The sequence below is a fragment of the Cololabis saira genome, chromosome 5, assembly GCF_033807715.1.
Source record: "Cololabis saira isolate AMF1-May2022 chromosome 5, fColSai1.1, whole genome shotgun sequence".
Lineage (NCBI taxonomy): Eukaryota > Metazoa > Chordata > Actinopteri > Beloniformes > Belonidae > Cololabis > Cololabis saira.
This window is the reverse complement of record NC_084591.1, coordinates 44,287,463-44,305,759: the sequence shown is the minus strand read 5'-3', so window position 1 is coordinate 44,305,759 and position 18,297 is coordinate 44,287,463. Positions and strand designations below refer to the sequence as shown.

The 18,297-nt window shown below is 44.3% G+C and overlaps 1 protein-coding gene across 1 annotated transcript in view; it reads right to left on the bottom strand.

Annotated features, from left to right (window-relative positions):
• tdrd12 (tudor domain containing 12) overlaps positions 1-18,297 on the bottom strand; it is a 42,212-nt gene that overhangs the window by 15,072 nt on the left and 8,843 nt on the right. The window contains exons 12-23 of the mRNA XM_061722799.1: positions 17,374-17,474; positions 16,901-16,981; positions 16,542-16,602; positions 16,258-16,365; positions 11,213-11,398; positions 8,128-8,281; positions 7,887-8,014; positions 4,635-4,826; positions 4,386-4,514; positions 2,487-2,604; positions 2,250-2,389; positions 770-987 (exon numbers count right to left, since the gene is read on the bottom strand). Of these exons, the coding sequence (XP_061578783.1) occupies positions 770-987; positions 2,250-2,389; positions 2,487-2,604; positions 4,386-4,514; positions 4,635-4,826; positions 7,887-8,014; positions 8,128-8,281; positions 11,213-11,398; positions 16,258-16,365; positions 16,542-16,602; positions 16,901-16,981; positions 17,374-17,474 (1,616 nt within the window). The remainder of the gene's footprint in view (positions 1-769; positions 988-2,249; positions 2,390-2,486; positions 2,605-4,385; positions 4,515-4,634; positions 4,827-7,886; positions 8,015-8,127; positions 8,282-11,212; positions 11,399-16,257; positions 16,366-16,541; positions 16,603-16,900; positions 16,982-17,373; positions 17,475-18,297) is intronic.

The following is an 18,297-nucleotide window of genomic DNA, read 5'->3' as shown; positions in this document are numbered from 1 at the left end:
GATATCAAGTTTCGCTAGTTGTCATTGTGTTTGACAGGGTATAAGATGACCTACAATCTAAAATATGAATATTTTAATCTAAAGGTCATAATGTTATAGGGGCAGGTGAAACTCAGGCAGGCTAATTAATTGGTGGAATTATTGATTAGCAACCATTTAATTCAGTAAAGGATTATATATATATATATATATATATATATATAAATAAATATAAAAATAATAGTAGCTTCTTAGGGCAGAGCGTTTAGGGAAGAGTGTGCAAAAGCACCTGGCTCTCTTAGCTTCTGGCACCAGCTACCGAAACACCTGTCGTCTCCGCCCATTTCTTCAATCCATGCCCAGCGCCATTTCATTTTCAGTCCTTTATCGGCCAAACCTGGCCTGCGGGCTGAAACACATCACTACAAACACAAGACCTGCCCCCGCTCTACTTCTGATTGGCTAGTGTTAGTTTGGTTGAGCCCGAGATCTGCTTTCCTCTCATTCCATTGGTAGCCGAATTGCCAATACCCCGTAGCCTAGCAACACATACGTAGCCTATATGTAAACCGTTAAAGTTACTGTTTTTTTTTTTTTATTTAAAAAAGCAGTCAAACTCTGCATGCCGAGAAAAAAAAACAAAAAAAAACTCCATATGCCGGAGATCCGGCACGGTGCCGGAATACTTTAAGCCCTGTCTGACTGACTGCTGGGTATTTTCAGGTTCATGAGCTGGTGTTGGTTCATCTGTCCGTCCTGCAGGTCATGGTTAAAGAAGAGAGAAATAAACCTGCAGAATCCAAAGCTCTTCATGTAGGTGCAGAGTGGGCGGTTGGTTTTCTGGTCCTCGCAGGCTGCAGTAACTCCCTCAGCGAAGGACAGCAGCTCAGGAGGCAGCAGGGCGCTGGTGCGTTTAAGGTAGCGCAGAACTCCAACCAAATGGCGGCTGTTCTTCTCTGAGATCAGCAGCACTGACCTGCTGACACCAGAGCAGCTCTGGCTCTGATCCTGAGAGAGAGAGTCGGGTATTTTAGCTCACTGTACAGTAAATAGGCAAATGACAGCTCTTATTAACATATATACAATTTAAAAGTGAAAGGTGCAGCAGTATGATGTAGACATGGTTATTGAAAGGTGCATTGTTACAGCATATGATTGTGTTATTAGTATTATTATTGTTGCACAGTGATTGATTACTCTGAGACTGAGTGATGAGAGTTCATCAGAGCAACAGCTTGGAGAAGAAACTGTCTCTGTCTGCATCAACTTCATATTAGGCCTGTGTTGAAAAAATCGATTTCCCATTTCTAAATCGATTCTCATATTAATTCCTAAAAATCGATTAATTTTTTTGGGGGGGGTTTTCTTTTTATTATTTTTTTTAAATTTTATTTATTTATGTATTTTTTTTTCCATCATTACATCACAACTTTTGGTTATTTTTTTGTTTATCCCCAAAAAAGGAATGTTTTGTTGGACACGAGAATAACTGGTGCCATGTTTTTGCCTTTAAATATGTTTAAAGGTATGAAAACATTAAAGTGTTGCATAAATTGTCTATATTTCATTACTTTATATACTGTCTTGGGGTTACATTAGCAAAAAATGATAAAAACCAAATGCTCAAAAATTAAAAACCAAAATAGACCGAAAATGGAACAAATAAAAACGGAATGTGGGAAAAAATAAAACCAATTTCATCCGAGCTGATTGGTCCTTACAGCATGATTAGCTGCCAATACTTGCTGTTTAATCTCAATATAATACTAGTACTAATATTTTGCATAACTACAGTCATATAATTCATGCAACAGCTCAAAAAACTGTGTTAATAACACTAACCCAAATCAATATCGAAATCGAATCGGATCGAATCATATCATGATAATCGATTCTGAATCTTAAGAATCCGAATCGAATCTTGACATTTGAATCGATCCCCAGCCCTACTTCATATCAACGTAAACCTTCATGTTTCAGTTTGCCTTCATGCAAATTATCCATAAAAACACGCAAGATTAACATGGTTTGTGTTTTCTGTGTTTGCACATGCAGCGATCTCTGTGATCAGAAGTCTCCAACTCCAGTCTCCAACGAGACATCAAGAGGAGCTGGGCTGAAGGACCAGAACCAAGGAAGGGACTTTTAACTCCTAACACAACCCCTGGACCCTGATACTGGACACCTGTCAACGAAGACTCACCGGTGTCAGAAACAACATGTTTTAGTCTTTGTGACGAGAGGTACAATATTTTTTAAATTGGTCTTACTCGCTCTGAAAGATTTCGGTAGTTTTCAGCCATGCAGAAGAGTCTGGTGCCAAACAGTCTGGGAGAAGTTGGAAATCCGTAGTGGACGACACAGTTTGCATCTCTGATGCCGAGATACTTCAGACACTCGTTGGTGGTCACTACAGACAAAAAAAAACACAAACATACAATCTGACATTGGGATCAGGAAAAGTGGGTGAATCGCTGTTAGTCTTTTATGTTGATGATGCCGTTTACCCAGAATAACATTCATGCCACGTCCAATGGTTTTTCCCCACTGCTGGATGGCAAAGTCAAACAGGTGCGTTAACCCTTCATGGGTCTTGAGAGTGAAAGCTGATTTGTTGCTCACAGCCTGAAAAACACAAGTACATAATGCCAATCCAGTCAATATTTAACACTCTCACATTCATCATGATGTAGCATCAAGACGCAGCCTCGCAGAGTCTCCGCTTCAACTTGTGTCTTAACTGCAGACGACAAACTACAGAAGTGGTTCTTGTCTTTGGACAACTTTGAATAAATATTTTGATCCACTTCAAATGCTGACTACTGTATACACCGGTTTTTAGATCGTGTTGATAGGCTGAGTAAAACCAGCGCTATGATGAAACACACCACGCCATGCTTTTTTCTGAAAGTTGTCATCACGTTTGAAGCAGCAGGAAACTGAAATAATTGGCAATTTTTCAAAAAAAATCCATTGCAAGCTAAAGAAAACAAACAAACCCCCCCCCCCCCCTTTTCTACTCGTGGGACAATGCATCACAACAACCAATCATAAATCATTGCAAGGCACAGGATTTGGTTGCTGAGGAAGAAAGGAAAGCTGAGGGAGTAAAAGAGAAGTGAAGGTGAGTTTTGACCACTTCAGTCTCAGCTGTTTATATCTGTTTATATAATCGTCCTGTAGTGCAACAATTATCCATTGTGTCCGTTTTCCTTGCCACTGTTTGGCTACAGGTTTTTCTCTCAATAGGGGAGTTTTTAACAACGGCAGGGAATATAATAATAAACCGGGGTCATGTTCTGGGTCTCGGAAAAGCGCCTAGAGACAACTTGTGAACAAAATTGAAAAATTGGAAATTGAATCTTATTTTGACACCTGCTTTTTGGGGGAAATCCAAAATCCAAAAAACATGACATTGCTGGCTTCTTTATGTGAAGAAGTGTACATAATTTAACACACGTTTTTGACATTTATCATATATATTTTTGCATTCTAAGCCATAAAAAGGGTTTGTTAAACACTCAGACAGTTTAGGTCTAATGTGTTAATCCATTACATCAAAATGAAAAGTTAAGTTTAAATTCACAAACATTGTGTTAAAAAGATGACACATTAAAACAGGCAAGGTAAAGTTTTGAAAGTGAAACATGGATATAAATTTAAAAGTAGTCAAAAATGGCCAATTAATCCAAGACTTCAGAGGGTTAAATAACCAGACACTTAAATAAAGATGCATATTAAATGAATAAATATTGTGATGAAATAAATTGCACAGCAATCATAAACGTATATAGCAGCTGGACTCAACTAGAAAGACATTCAGTTCATATTTGAGCTACTTTGTTTGGGATCCTAGTCTCTGAATCTCTCAAATTGCCGGCAACAGTTATGACGTTATGAAGTCATGATATGATGACAGTAATGACGTGATGAAGTTATGTAATGACATCATGATGTTTTGTTTATAGGTCTCGTTACGAGTTGTTGTGGATTTAAGGTGTAAAAGTCTAAAAAGTTTGGGTTCTGAATACAACACCATCTTACATTTTTTTCAGATGTGTTTATCCGTATTCCTTCATCCCTGATAAACAGGGTTTGCCTGTTTTTTTAATATGTGCCAGGTCTAATTCAGTTATATAATACTTTACTAATCCCAGGAGGTAAAACCTGCTGCCTTTTTTCAGACACGATCATGTTTGTCTGGATAAACCAGGTGTCTCAAAGGAAGAGGTGACATATTTTCATTAGACTGATTATTCAACAAAAATACTATATTCTTCACTTTTAATGCTGAACTGGTTTGAAATTAAAATGTCAGATGTGTAGATGTCAACCGTGTGTTTCAGGCTTCATCTTTGTATACAAAACATAAAGTAACTTGACAGAGTAAAACAGGGTAAAGTCACCTTAAATACATCTTCTACTTCCTGAACAGAGTTTGCTACAATCACAGTCTTCTGGCAAACGTCAGGGCTGAAATCCAGCATGCCCAGCATGCCGGAGATCTTACTGTTCTCCAGAGTCATGCTGATGACCTGCAAAAAACAAAACAACAGCAGTTGTATGGCAGCGACTCAACCTATGAAAACTCCACAAGTACTGGTGATATTTGTAGTCTTCATGGTACAGTATGTGTTGCTATTTAACCGCCTGACCTGCTGAACATTTCCGTAGAGAGCAGCTTCCACAGGGACGGTTATAACAATGCAGGGGTACGGCATGTGACTCGCTATCAAATCCTCCATGTGATGCGTCCATCTTTTTGCTGCAGCGACGAGCTGCTGAGGGCAGGAAGCTTTGTCCTTGCTGGAGGAAATTTTCTGGAAATGCTGCAGGATGGTTGCCATCTGACAAGAAAACATTCACGTTCCAAGACAGGTTAAGCTTAACATTATTTTTGTTTAGAATAGCAAAAAAAAGGGAACATGCCATCCTTCTCGTCTGATGATTTACATATGACAAAACAAAAATAGTTCCTCCTCTTCAAATATCTTAAAATGAAGGAAATGTAATCTTATTCACAGCAGACTAAAATCACCTCTGGACCTGCGGTAACTCTACAACTATACCCCGACATCTGGCTTCACTAATATTTACAGACACTGACGCTGCATGTGACGTCAAAGTCTTTCATTTTACTGAACAATTACCTTTTAATTCATACGAACTTTGAATATTGAGTTAAAGCATCTGATATTCTACAGTTACACTTCAGTGCCTAAATGTCAGATTTTTTTAAGTGACAGAATGTGGACATGTCGTATCAGCCCATGTGTTGCAGTTACAATGGTAACAGGACATTTAACGTTAAATATACAGTAACTGGGCTTTTAGTTTAAGTTTTTGTGCAGCCAGAGAGGCTTTGAGCTTGATGAAACTACATGCTGCAGCCACACACAACTAAGTGTTATATTTATACATATTTGGAGGTGGTATCCATGCGTCATGAACCTGCAGCAGTCACTGCCTTATGTATCGCAAAGAGAACCATTCTAGTAAATTGGAAACAAAAATCCAGTTTATGTATCAACCATTTTAGGAATCTTTTATCAGATCATATTAGTAGTGAGATAATGTCTGCCTCCACTGAACAACATTCGGCTGAATTGCACTCTCTGTGGTCCCCGTTTATTGGCTTCGTTACCTAGTGGGGGCGGGGGGGTGGTGATCTCGTAGCCCTTGGGGTTGGGGGTCGGCTTGGGGGGTCTGGGGCGCGGGCCTCTGGTGGCCCCTGGGGGGCGTTGGGGGGGGCCGCGGGGCCCTGTCCCTAGCCGGTGGGGGCCTTGGGGGCCTGTGGGGGGGGTTGCCTCATGGCGGTGGGGGGGGGGGGGTGGCTGGGGAGGGCTCGGGCGGGGGGCTGTGGCTAGGGCGTCTCCGGGCCTCCCGGGGGGGGCTGGGCCGTGGACGTGGGGGTGCCACCCGGAGGGCCCGGCCCTGCCTGGGTGGGGGGTGGCTGTCTGCGCTGGGGGGGCATTGCTGCCTTGGTCCTCCGTCGCTAGGCGGGGGCAAAGTGCCCCTGCGGATGTGGGGACTCCGTGACCCTTGGGGTGTCCGCCGGGTTGGCCTCGGGGGGGGGGGGTGGGGCCGGGTCCGGGGAGCGGGCCTCCCCTGACCGGGGGGTGCACGGGCGGGCGCGACGGCGGGGTGGCACCATTCCCAGTTATCTATGTCTTATGTTGTCAGTATGAATGGGAGGATGTTGGCCACAGAGGGAATGATGTCGCTCTTCTGCTGATCTGGGCTTCTTGCTTTATAAGTCACCATGTGACACTAAATACTGATTCATTTCTTTATTTTATCTGCCACAAGTTGTTATATCATTTCACACTATGTATCACAGCAGTCCAATTTACATCAGGAAAGTATTTTAAAAGGATTCCTACCTGCAAATCACTGAATCACTGAGATTCATGGGATTAAAACTATCTTCATTCTTGCTGAAACACGGTAAGTCATTTGTTGTAGAATTTGTACTTTATGGATTAAAATCCCAGACATCTTCCGTAATTATTACAAATGACCACAGGTCCCCAAATACTTTTGAGTCCAGTCAGAATAGGCCACTAAATTAACAACAACCTCATATATGACACTACATCAATATTTATGGTGTTCACAGAACACGGCACAGCTCGGCATGACAAGGACTTGTACAGTACAAGTATGACGTTGTTAACTTTGTTTATGGATTACTACAGTGCCACCTCTTGATCTTATTGTGACTACAGATGAACAGAGGCTGTGGAGAGACTGATGCTCTTCATCCTCAGAATCAAGCTCAAGCTTCCTGACCTGATCCTTTCAGCTTTAGTCTGCATTATAACTCATACAATCTGTTGGACTTTCTGTTGTACCACAAGAATAGTTGTTACTGCTTGTGAACTCCACATTAGAGGACCCCCGCTCCTCCCGCTGAATTTCTGACCATTACCACCCGCACCCGCAATGTGTGTTACATTCCCGCCCGCTCCTGCAGTGTTTACATCCACTCCCGCAAAACTGAGTTATTTATGCCCGAAAGAGAAATGTTGTCCTAGACAATTCTATCTGATTTAATATTAACATGATAATTGTGGAGCTTGATGGATAATTGACAGTTCATAGGTCACCAGACCGAAAGTTAGATGCAAATTCATCATTGTCATCATCGCACAAGTTATTTCGCCTTTCAGGCAGCATCAATTATGTGATTGAGGTTATAGCAACGAGAGTAGGCTCTGAGTGGCTCAAATAACACTAATAAATAACATAAAATAAACAAAGTTAACAAATGAATCACTTGGCCATTACATTGCTGTGAAGGAAGAGAACGTTTCTGACCGATTGCGGTCCCAATCCCTCGTCTCTCTTCCAAGATGCTCCACAGACACTAAACGCAGTTTCTCCAAATACATGACTGGCCTTGCTTTGTCTTTGTTTTGTAAAGACCTTGTTTGAGGTTCTTTTTCCACGTCATTTATTTCCATCTTGTCACTAGGCTACATCCCAATCCCGCAGTGTTTTATTTTGCCGCCTGCTCCCATCCGCAGCAAAGTTCAAACCGCCCGCTCCCGCCAGATTTGCGTTGGGTCCTGCAGGACCCGGCGGGACCCGATCCCAATGCAGCCCTCTACTCCACATTTCAAGTCTTATGCATCGTCAAAAAAAAGTCCCTTCCACATTAAAAACACAACCCTGACACTTACAGCACAGTCACAGCAGCCTACTTGTGGCGAGGCGTACGAGCTTTAAAGCTATGAGCATGCAGAACAAAAGCCATGTGAACATCTTAGCAGTTTGTCAACAACATCATTAAAGAGAAATTCAGAGGGAATAAACAGTCTTGTGTGAATTGTTCTGAGCTTCCAACATTTAAAAAAGAAACAACAACTAGTAGGTGTTTTTTTTTATAAACGATGAGCCGTTACCTGATCAGGAGCAAGAGTAAAGAGCTGGTCGGCCTCATCCAGCACCAGGTGATACAACCTCAAGAAGAGGAAGAGGTGGCAAGACAGCAAACGCACCAGGGAGAACGGGGTGGTCAGTAACAGGAGACCTGTGTCAAAAACAAAGACATTTCTAGAAACGATCCGTCTAACTTTTAGATGAATACTTTCAGAGTTTCGCTACTTTCTCCAGCCATCAGCAGACCGAGTGTATTTTGCTCACAGTTTTGGGGGATTTTAACATGTTTGGCTTCGTCCTTGGCGATACCCAGCAGGAGAGAGACTGGGTGGAGGGTTCGGCTCACCCTGCTCTCCATCAGCATGTCGTACACCACCTGGACCCGCTCCCAGCCCGGACACAGCACCACGGCTATGGGCTGCACACACACACACACACACACACACACACACACACACAACTAAGTGTTATATTTATACATATTTGGAGGTGGTATCCATGCGTCATGAACCTGCAGCAGTCACTGCCTTATGTATCGCAAAGAGAACCATTCTAGTAAATTGGAAACAAAAATCCAGTTTATGTATCAACCATTTTAGGAATCTTTTATCAGATCATATTAGTAGTGAGATAATGTCTGCCTCCACTGAACAACATTCGGCTGAATTGCACTCTCTGTGGTCCCCGTTTATTGGCTTTGTTACCTAGTGGGGGCGGGGGGGTGGTGATCTCGTAGCCCTTGGGGTTGGGGGTCGGCTTGGGGGGTCTGGGGCGCGGGCCTCTGGTGGCCCCTGGGGGGCGTTGGGGGGGGCCGCGGGGCCCTGTCCCTAGCCGGTGGGGGCCTTGGGGGCCTGTGGGGGGGGTTGCCTCATGGCGGTGGGGGGGGGGGGTGGCTGGGGAGGGCTCGGGCGGGGGGCTGTGGCTAGGGCGTCTCCGGGCCTCCCGGGGGGGGCTGGGCCGTGGACGTGGGGGTGCCACCCGGAGGGCCCGGCCCTGCCTGGGTGGGGGGTGGCTGTCTGCGCTGGGGGGGCATTGCTGCCTTGGTCCTCCGTCGCTAGGCGGGGGCAAAGTGCCCCTGCGGATGTGGGGACTCCGTGACCCTTGGGGTGTCCGCCGGGTTGGCCTCGGGGGGGGGGGGTGGGGCCGGGTCCGGGGAGCGGGCCTCCCCTGACCGGGGGGTGCACGGGCGGGCGCGACGGCGGGGTGGCACCATTCCCAGTTATCTATGTCTTATGTTGTCAGTATGAATGGGAGGATGTTGGACCGTTTCCCCCTCCGTCTGGGGGCTCCGGCGGCACCGGGGGCGCCCGTGGAGGTACGGTGGGGCCCTGGCCCAGCTCGGAGGGCCGGCCCCCGTCTACTGGATGGCCGGTGGGGGGACGCGGGTGTCTTACCAGGGCCGGCTTTGCTGGTCCTTCTTCCTGGCTTCGGCCTCCGCTCCCCCTCTTTCCCCCCCTACACGATTCATTCGTACATAGGCGAAGGGCGGGGGGTCCGGGTCGTGGGGGGCACCGTCCCGCGTGGCCCGGCACTCCCCGCCTCACGGTTTTAACAGCAAAATAGACACTGCACATTCAACACTTAATAAATACATTTGACAAGGACACGTAGTTCGGGAGGGGGGGGGGTCGGTGTCAATCGATACTTGGCCCTCCCCCCTCCCTGTTTTCATGGCATTAATCACGCGCACTCAACACCAGGTGACGGGTGATGTGGGAGGGGGTCCCACATCACCCGCGTTCCCTCACTGGCCTGGGACAGGTGGGTCGGGTTACCCGGGCCTGGCGGGGCCCGCCGTGCAGCCTGGGGTGCCTTCTGGCGGTGCTGGACCCCCCCGGGGAGGGGGAAACGGTGCGTGATTGTATGTCTGTGTCGGTGAGAATGCGGTATGGAAGGGTCCTGCCATGGAGGATTTGAGCCTCCATTGGCAGGACATCAAAACTTAATAATTTATGAATATTATATTATACAAAGATGGTTATTATTATTATTAGTATTATTATTATTAGTAGTAGTATTATTATTATTATTATTAGTATTATTATTATTAGTAGTAGTATTATTATTATTATTATTATTAGTATTATTATTATGTATAGTATATTATTATTAGTATAGGTATCGGATAGGTGAATGGATGAATGAATGGGATGCCTGGGTCTGGGGCCCTCCGTGGTCGGGCCTGCACGGGTGTCGCCTTGTTGGGGGGGTTCCCTTTCTCCGGGCCCGTCTCCGGTCCCCCCCGCTGCCTCTGCGGCGGGGCGCCCCTCTGGTCTTGGAGGGCCACTTTCGTGGGGGACGGGTGCGCCTGCCCGCGTCGGCGGCCGGGGCGGCTCTGTCTCTCCGGGCAGGCTGGCCCCCTGCCGGGTGGGGGTCGTTGGCCTGAAGGGTGAGGACCTCCTGGCCGCGTGTCCGGCCCGGACCGGGTGGCCGGGGATTGCCTGGGTCGCGGTCCGCCGCCGCGGGATCCCTGGCTGCTTCTTCCCGCGCCGTGGGGGCCCCGCTCGCAGGCGGTGGGTTGCCTCCCTCCTACTTCTCCCCTCTGTGGGGTTGCCGGTGGCCTGGGTTCCGGGCTCTTCCGTGTCGGCCTCTGGTCTCGCGGGTGGCGGGGTTGCTCCCCCCCCCTCCCCCACTATAGATACACTTCAGGTGGAGCTTTGTTTGGTTTATTACACACACACACACACACACACACACACACACACACACACACACACACACACACACACACACACACACACACACACACACTTACACACACACTTACACACACACTTACACACACACTTACACACACACTTACACACACACTTACACACACACACACACACTTACACACGCGATCATATACATACACACACACACACATAGACATACACACTGGCTTGTTCACCTGCATGCTGGCTCTCTAGTTTTTGGGTTTAGGTAGCGGTAGCGATAGCTTAGCTCAGACTGCGATCAGATCTTAAGATTTAGGTCGATTGCTGTTATTGTTTTGGTTGGCTCCGTGCCGATTTCGTGCTTTGTTTGTGGTTTTTTGTTGCAGATTTCCAGTGCTTGACGTGTGTCTCCGTGTGTTCCTGCTTCCTGGATTGGCAGTGGAGGTCGTCACCCCCCCCCCCCAAAAAAAAAAAAAAAAAAACACTTGGTTTGTATGTGTATATTTATGTATGTGTACGCATATGTGTGCGTATATATATATATGTATATATATTAAATATAGTAATAATGCACACATATACACTTTTGGTTTCTACCGTCATGGTATCAATCAATAATATGTGTGCAGACAAGGTGGAGAAAAAAAAAAAAATGAACCTGCAGCAGCAGATTCAGTCAGCGTACTCACCCCTGAGCTGGAGCTGAGAGAGGAGAACATGGAGTTTAGCAGGATATGAGTTAAGAGAGGGAAGAGGTAGCTGAGCCGCTGGTCACAGTCGTGGGAGACGATTATGGTGTTGAGTCCTCGAGCCACAGCTGGCCAGCTGTGGCGCTCAGCTGCAGATAACGTGTGGTGCTGTTTCCTCTGCAACTCCTGGAGACACAGGGACATTCAGATGGAGTTTCAGGCTGGAAGATTGCTTTCAGTGGCTTCAGTAAGACCAGAGAAAAAAAACGTGAAATAATCTTCCTAGTAGGGACGTAACAGTATGGGAATTTACATTATGGTACGGGAACAGTGTTAGTACACTATACCACAGTATTTCACAGTTACAGTATTTTTTTAAAGATTTTTTTTGGTAGTCTGGGCCATGAAATGACCAACAAAACAGACAAGTATCAGGATCAAATTATTTAATTATTATTATAATACATATTATTAATGTACATGCTTTATGTAAAGTAATACAACTTATACTTACTACTATACTTGCTTGGTTTATGCTTAAGTGTCAGCTAAATGCAATTATTTATATTCAGTCAACAAAGTCACACACACACACACACACACACACACACGCACACACACGCACACAAAAGTATTTAGTCAGCCACCAATTGTGCAAGTTCTCCCACTTAAAAAGATGAGGCCTGTAATTTTCATCATAGTTACACTTCAACTATGAGAGACAGAATGGAAAAAAATAATCCAGGAAATCATTGTAGGATTTTTACTGAATTGGTAAATTCCTCAGTAAAATAAGTATTTTGTCACCTACATACCAGCAAGATTTATGTCTTTCACAGACCTGTAACTACTTCTTTAAGAGGCTCCTCTGTCCTACACTTGTTACCTGTATTAATGGCACCTGTTTTAACTGGTTATCAGTATAAAATACACCTGTCCACAACCTCAAACAGTCACACTCCCCCGAAGACACTAATTCATTGTTTGTTATAGTTTGATTTGGTGTCTGTTCATGTTTTTATGCAGCATTTTAGGCATTCCGGTACTACAATGTTTGAGCTTCTACATTTATTTAAATACATTTAATCTACAGAGCTTCAGGGGCTGCATGCTGTTCTACCTCAGAGTCTGCTGTCTACATCTGCTTATATAGTCATCCCTGTATTGCACCAGTTAGCCTGTGTGTCGGTGTCTCTCCTTCCTCTGTTTTTCATTCTCTCTGTGTGTTCTCTCTTTTCCTGCTCTCCCCAGCTGGCCTTGTGCAGGAGAGTCCCTCCTTATGATCCAGGTCCTGATCAGGTTTTCTTCCGCCTAAAGTGCAGTTTTTCTTGCCACTGTTTGGCTTAAAGGGGACCTATTATGGCATTTAATGTATATTTTAAACAGCCTTGAATGTCTTAAAAACAATCTAAAGCTTGTTTTTTCTACATAAATCAGAAATTCAGCCTGTGGGCCATGTCTTTAGTTTTACCGCTTCTAACCTCCTTTTCTGTGAGTGATTCTAAGGGGAGGGGGGGCTATGATAATGAGGCTCTGTGCTGATTGGCTCCCTGAATGACGTGTAGCAGGGGAGGGAACAAAGCCTCTCCGGGCTGAAGAGCAGCGGCTGAGTACACAAAGCGTGTCCCATGCGAGGGAGCTTCGGCGACAAAATCAATTCCATTGCTTTATTTTTTTTATATTGGACTGTCCTAACTGGCCGCGAGTTTAACGGTTTCAGTGTGGACAGAGAGAGTTTAACGGTTTCAGTGTGGACAGAGAGAGTTTATTAGTTTCAGTGTGGACAGAGAGAGTTTAACAGTTTCAGTGTGGACAGAGAGCGTCCGATGTCACGCAGCTCGATGTGATAGTCGGACGCTCTCATTCAGTTACACGGTGTAAACGGATCTTAAAGCCTGAATTACAGTTCTGCGTTAAATCGCCGCGTATCCTACGCCGTAGACTCTGCGTTGGTGTAACGCAGAACCATAAATCAGCCTTTAGTCACCTGAAGGGGGGAACGGGTCACCTCGTCTTCACACAGGAAGATTTAATTGAATTCTAAACAGGTACACCAGTTATTTACTCCGATTCCTCATCATTTCATTTCTTATATTACAAGACAAATGAATCATGTTAACTGTAAAGAAATCACAACACTGAATTTTCACAAATGGCAACTTTATTGTTAAAAAAATAAAACAACACAAGTTGTGCGTCTTCTGAAGGTGTCGTTGAACAGCTTCAGGTGCTTGGAAGATCTGAAACCATAAACAGAAAAATGTATTACTAATAGAGCTCGGGTGTTACCTAACACTCCGTTAGGGAACACTGGAGCTGCCGGGGCCCGGGGCTCCTCACCGGTCCGGTCCGGTGAGCGGCCTCCGGTGCTCCGGAGCTAAGCTAAATACTTAGCCCATGCAAAGATCATACTTGTAAACAAATATAAATAACATAAAAAAATAACGTCACTTACCGCTGACTCGTGTGCAGTTACCGGGTCCGTACTGTTGGTACTGATCCTTTTATGAGGGTAAATGTCGATGCAAAACCTAATTTTGACTGTCTCTCGCTGTGGAAACAGCCACCGCTTCTAAACAATGGCTGAAGCTCCGGCCGGCGGAGTTAGTTGTGGGCGTGGTTTCAGCAGTGGAGGCCGACCTATGGAAATCTGCTCCTGTCGTGACTCACGACGGGAACAGATTCTGAACGGCTCGTAGAAGTCACATGACACTGGGGGATTCAGCCGGGCGGGGTGAACAGACCCTGCAGAAATTCATGGGATTTCATCTTTCCTGTGTTGGCAGGGTGAGGGGAGACCCCTTTATATATGTTAAAACAAGAAAAAACCTGTTTTTCATATTAGGTCTCCTTTATGGTGTTTCTCCCACTAGGGAAGTTTTAACCTGCCATTGTTTATGCAATAATTGCACTTGCAGCCCTACCGAAGAACGAGCAACCGAGTCTACGGCGCAGAGCTTCATGGGACAGATTACACTGCCGGTGTAATAAGTTATGAACCCAGATAAAGGAACAAAACACTGTTGATCTGTGTTGACTGAACTCCTTTCAAATATGATTGAAACTAGTTTTAAAGGGAACCCTGCGTATTAAGACATGTAGGTCTTAAAAGATAAATGTTGGTATCAATTATAACAATGTGATATAAAAAACCTTTTTGATGTCTTCGTTTTTATAAAATTTGAAAATATAATTTAACTCGTAGGTCGCCATTGTTGTTTACACCGCAATGCATTCTGGGTAGTGACGTCACACGGTTGCACCTGCTGGCCCCCGTACACTGTTTTGACTGTTCAACGAGATAATCCAGAGGATAAACATGTCATCTGTTCAGCCATTTCAATTTGAACCCGAGCACAAGGAGGAAGACAACACTGAAAACATATCTCAAAACGAGCCAAATGAAGACCAAGAAAGACGGGATGAGGCGAGAGTGGGACAAAATCCCAGCAACTGCGTCTCAATGCAAACAGGAGGAGAGCGTTTGCTGTCAAGAGCTCGTGTTTTTGTCAGCAGCTGTTCACTTTAAGCTATTATGTGATAAAACGTATTCCAATATCAATAATTTTGGAGATTATTAGCATCCACCGCTGTCCTATGCTTTATAAATCCTTAGGACAGGTGGCGCCGCCAGGATTCAATTTCGTAATAGGCACAGAAACAGTCCGTCCACTATTTCAGAGTCTCACTCGGCCTGAATATTACACTATCCATTAGGGAGAGGATAGGTTGGTTGGCTATTCAGTGTTCAATAAGTATTTCAAAGATCTTTTTTCCTCAAACAAAACTTTGCAGTGACAAATTGGATAAAGTGCGCACGGCGCACTACACATGGTGACATTATTATGCGCACCTCCACACAGATGCAAACATGGTGTCAGCGCATCAGAAACACAGATGAAAACACAACTAAACATTAAAGGTGATGGCGCACCCAGAAACGAATGAAAACACGTCTAAACAGGTGGCGGTGCAACAGAAACCCAGATGAAAATGCAGCTAAAAACATTAAGGTGACGGCGCACCTACAAAAAAGTAAAGAAAAAAATGTTTGCATTGAGACGCAGTTGCTGGGATTTTGTCCCACTCTCGCCTCATCCCGTCTTTCTTGGTCTTCATTTGGCTCGTTTTGAGATATGTTTTCAGTGTTGTCTTCCTCCTTGACCTTGTGCTCGGGTTCAAATTGAAATGGCTGAACAGATGACATGTTTATCCTCTGGATTATCTCGTTGAACAGTCAAAACAGTGTACGGGGGCCAGCAGGTGCAACCGTGTGACGTCACTACCCAGAATGCATTGCGGTGTAAACAACAATGGCGACCTACGAGTTAAATTATATTTTCAAATTTTATAAAAACGAAGATATCAAAAAGGTTTTTTATATCACATTGTTATAATTGATACCAACATTTATCTTTTAAGACCTACATGTCTTAATACGCAGGGTTCCCTTTAAGGAGAAGGGAAATTACAGAAACCCAGTTTCTCCTGATGCAAAGAACAAGTACATTAAACAAAATTATTATTAATTATGCCTCCAGGCGAAGACACCCCAAGAATGCTAACAACTAACAGAAGGTGAAGAGAATGTTTCTGTGTTCAACACTTGATCTGACGCTGTTACCTTTTTAAACTGGGCCATACACAACCCACTAATCCTAACCCTCTGGGAATTAAAACTATCCATAACATTCTACCACAACACAAACCCTCCTCACAAAAGGTAGAGATTACATTTGTAAGATAGGTTAATTTTTTTTCACCTCAACTTTCATGGTCAGGTGAGCAGATGTTACATCTACACACAAGTCTTTCTGCCCACGACAGACACTTTGCTGAACTAAAATGATCAAAAAAAACAACAGAAAGGTTTTTTTAAGCTGGTGCATAAAAATGAAGGTACCAAGGTTGAAGGCAGGGATCAGCTTACACTTATCCATCAGTAACTGAACTAACGTTAACCAGCTCTCTACCATCTCCTCTCTTAGTTGAGGTTTTGTCTGGACACAGAACAAGAACACCAGTCAAGCAGCACTGTGGTTTACCCAGCGGAGGGAGTCTGTTAACGGGGCGTCTTCCAGGCTGTTGCAGGGTTCTACTGGGAGGGCCGAGTGCACAAAAACCCTACTCATCTTTGGATCAGTGGGCGAAACCTGGGAACAGAAGAAAACCTTTTTGACCAACTTGAAACTGGTCCAAGTCTGATGGAAGAGCCACTTGCTTAATTTAAAGGTTTTTGTTTTCGTATTTTTTCATGGCAAGTAATGTACAGTGTAGCAGCTTTTTCAAATAAGGTTGTTTTAAGAAGAGAAAAGTTAAGAAAACTTACCGTGTTATCTGTTTTGTCTGGATCGGGATTGAGAGGCTCTGGGTTCAACCACTCCAGAAGGCTGTATTAGATGCAAAAATGTTTAGAGATTAAATTAAAATGCCAAAGAAAACTGCTTTTGGAAAGAAAAAAAATGTATGCATTTAACCGCTTATATGTCATATGTTGTGTTTAAATTTTAGGAATGTACTTGCAGTTTACAGAAATGTGGCATAAGTAAATAACCGTGATCTGAACTGAGATGTAGGAAGTGTTTTCTGTAGCCCTGGCGGAGCTCTGCAGAGATGGACTACTGTTTCTGAGCTGAGTTTTAAGTTGTGTTTGGTAATTTTGTAAATGAACACTTGCATGCAGCGTACCGTAGGCATGCCCAGTGTTCTGCACTCTTCCTCATCGGCTCTCCTGCTGCGGCTCCACACTCATTAACAGATTCATCTGAACTGTTGGAAAATGGAGAGCATTAGCAGAGAAACAAAATGAGATATGGGGCTGGTATCTGACTCTACGCGACTCCCAAACACTTAAGAAATAATGTAGACAAAAAATAATAATAATAATAATAATGTTGGAGGAACATGGCATGAGGGTAAATAGTCTAGACTGAAATTAAAAGGGAGGAAACAAGTTTAACCTGCTATGAAGTAAATTTTGCTGGCCCGGGATGACAAATTCACCATTGTGTGCAGACGTTGATCTATGTGACAAAAAAAGACATGCACACTTGCACAAATGTAGAGAATCAGTCCGCTAAAGCCATAGAAATTTATAGAAACGGAAATAAATAAATTGGGTAAATGGTTCTGCAACTAAAAGAAACAAGATCAATTAGTACTCAGTTTCTGGAGCTGTGCTGGCAGCATGCAGGTCTTGATTCGTGTCGATCACAGTCATCTCTTCAGCCAAACAGCCGTTAGGCTCATCATTCTCTGCCACCTGGAAGAAAATTTTAAAAATACACACCATTGCCAAATCTCTTAAATGTCTGATTTCTAAAACTTATTCCTGACTACTTTGCTCTTCAGACTATGACTGTCTAAAACAGCTGTGGGGAGTGATCCAGGCAACATTTAGCACTTTAGATTGGAATAGGATTTGCAAGGTTTTCCAGAATGGACTTTTATCTAAACACACAAACAAAACTTTAAATTTGTATTGATGCATTACTGTTCGCCTCCAGAGAATGTTCCCTGATGACACCAATCTTTCTTATAACTGTAAAGAACACAAAGTTACACGCATCTACTTTTTTTGGCCAAGGTGACCACACTCACTCTCAGGGGTTCACTGGTAAAACTGTTTCTGTCCTCTGAACCGTACTCCAGACAAGCGGTCTGGCTCAATCTCTGTTGTTAATTTATTTTATGTTATTTTAATTCTGGCTAAAAACATGTATCTTGTTGTGGTGGTCCACTCCAGGGGTCCCTCAGTCAACATGTGGATACCACAGATGTTGGCTCTTATTCCTCTTGAGAAACTGACTCATGATCTTAATCAAAAATAAGGCTCTGGGAACCATTGGACTCCTTACAGACACACAAATAACCATCTGTCTGCACTGAACCATCCAGAGCATACGCTCGGTGGTAACCTGAGAATCAATCCACCCAAGGCTGAGACTGAAGAATGGTGAAGAGTTATATGGGAGAAGGAGGGCATACAATGGGTTGCAAAAGTATTCACCCCCATTGAACTTTGTGACCTTTTGCCACATTTCAGGCTTCAAACATAAAGATATAAAACTGTAATTTTTTGTGAA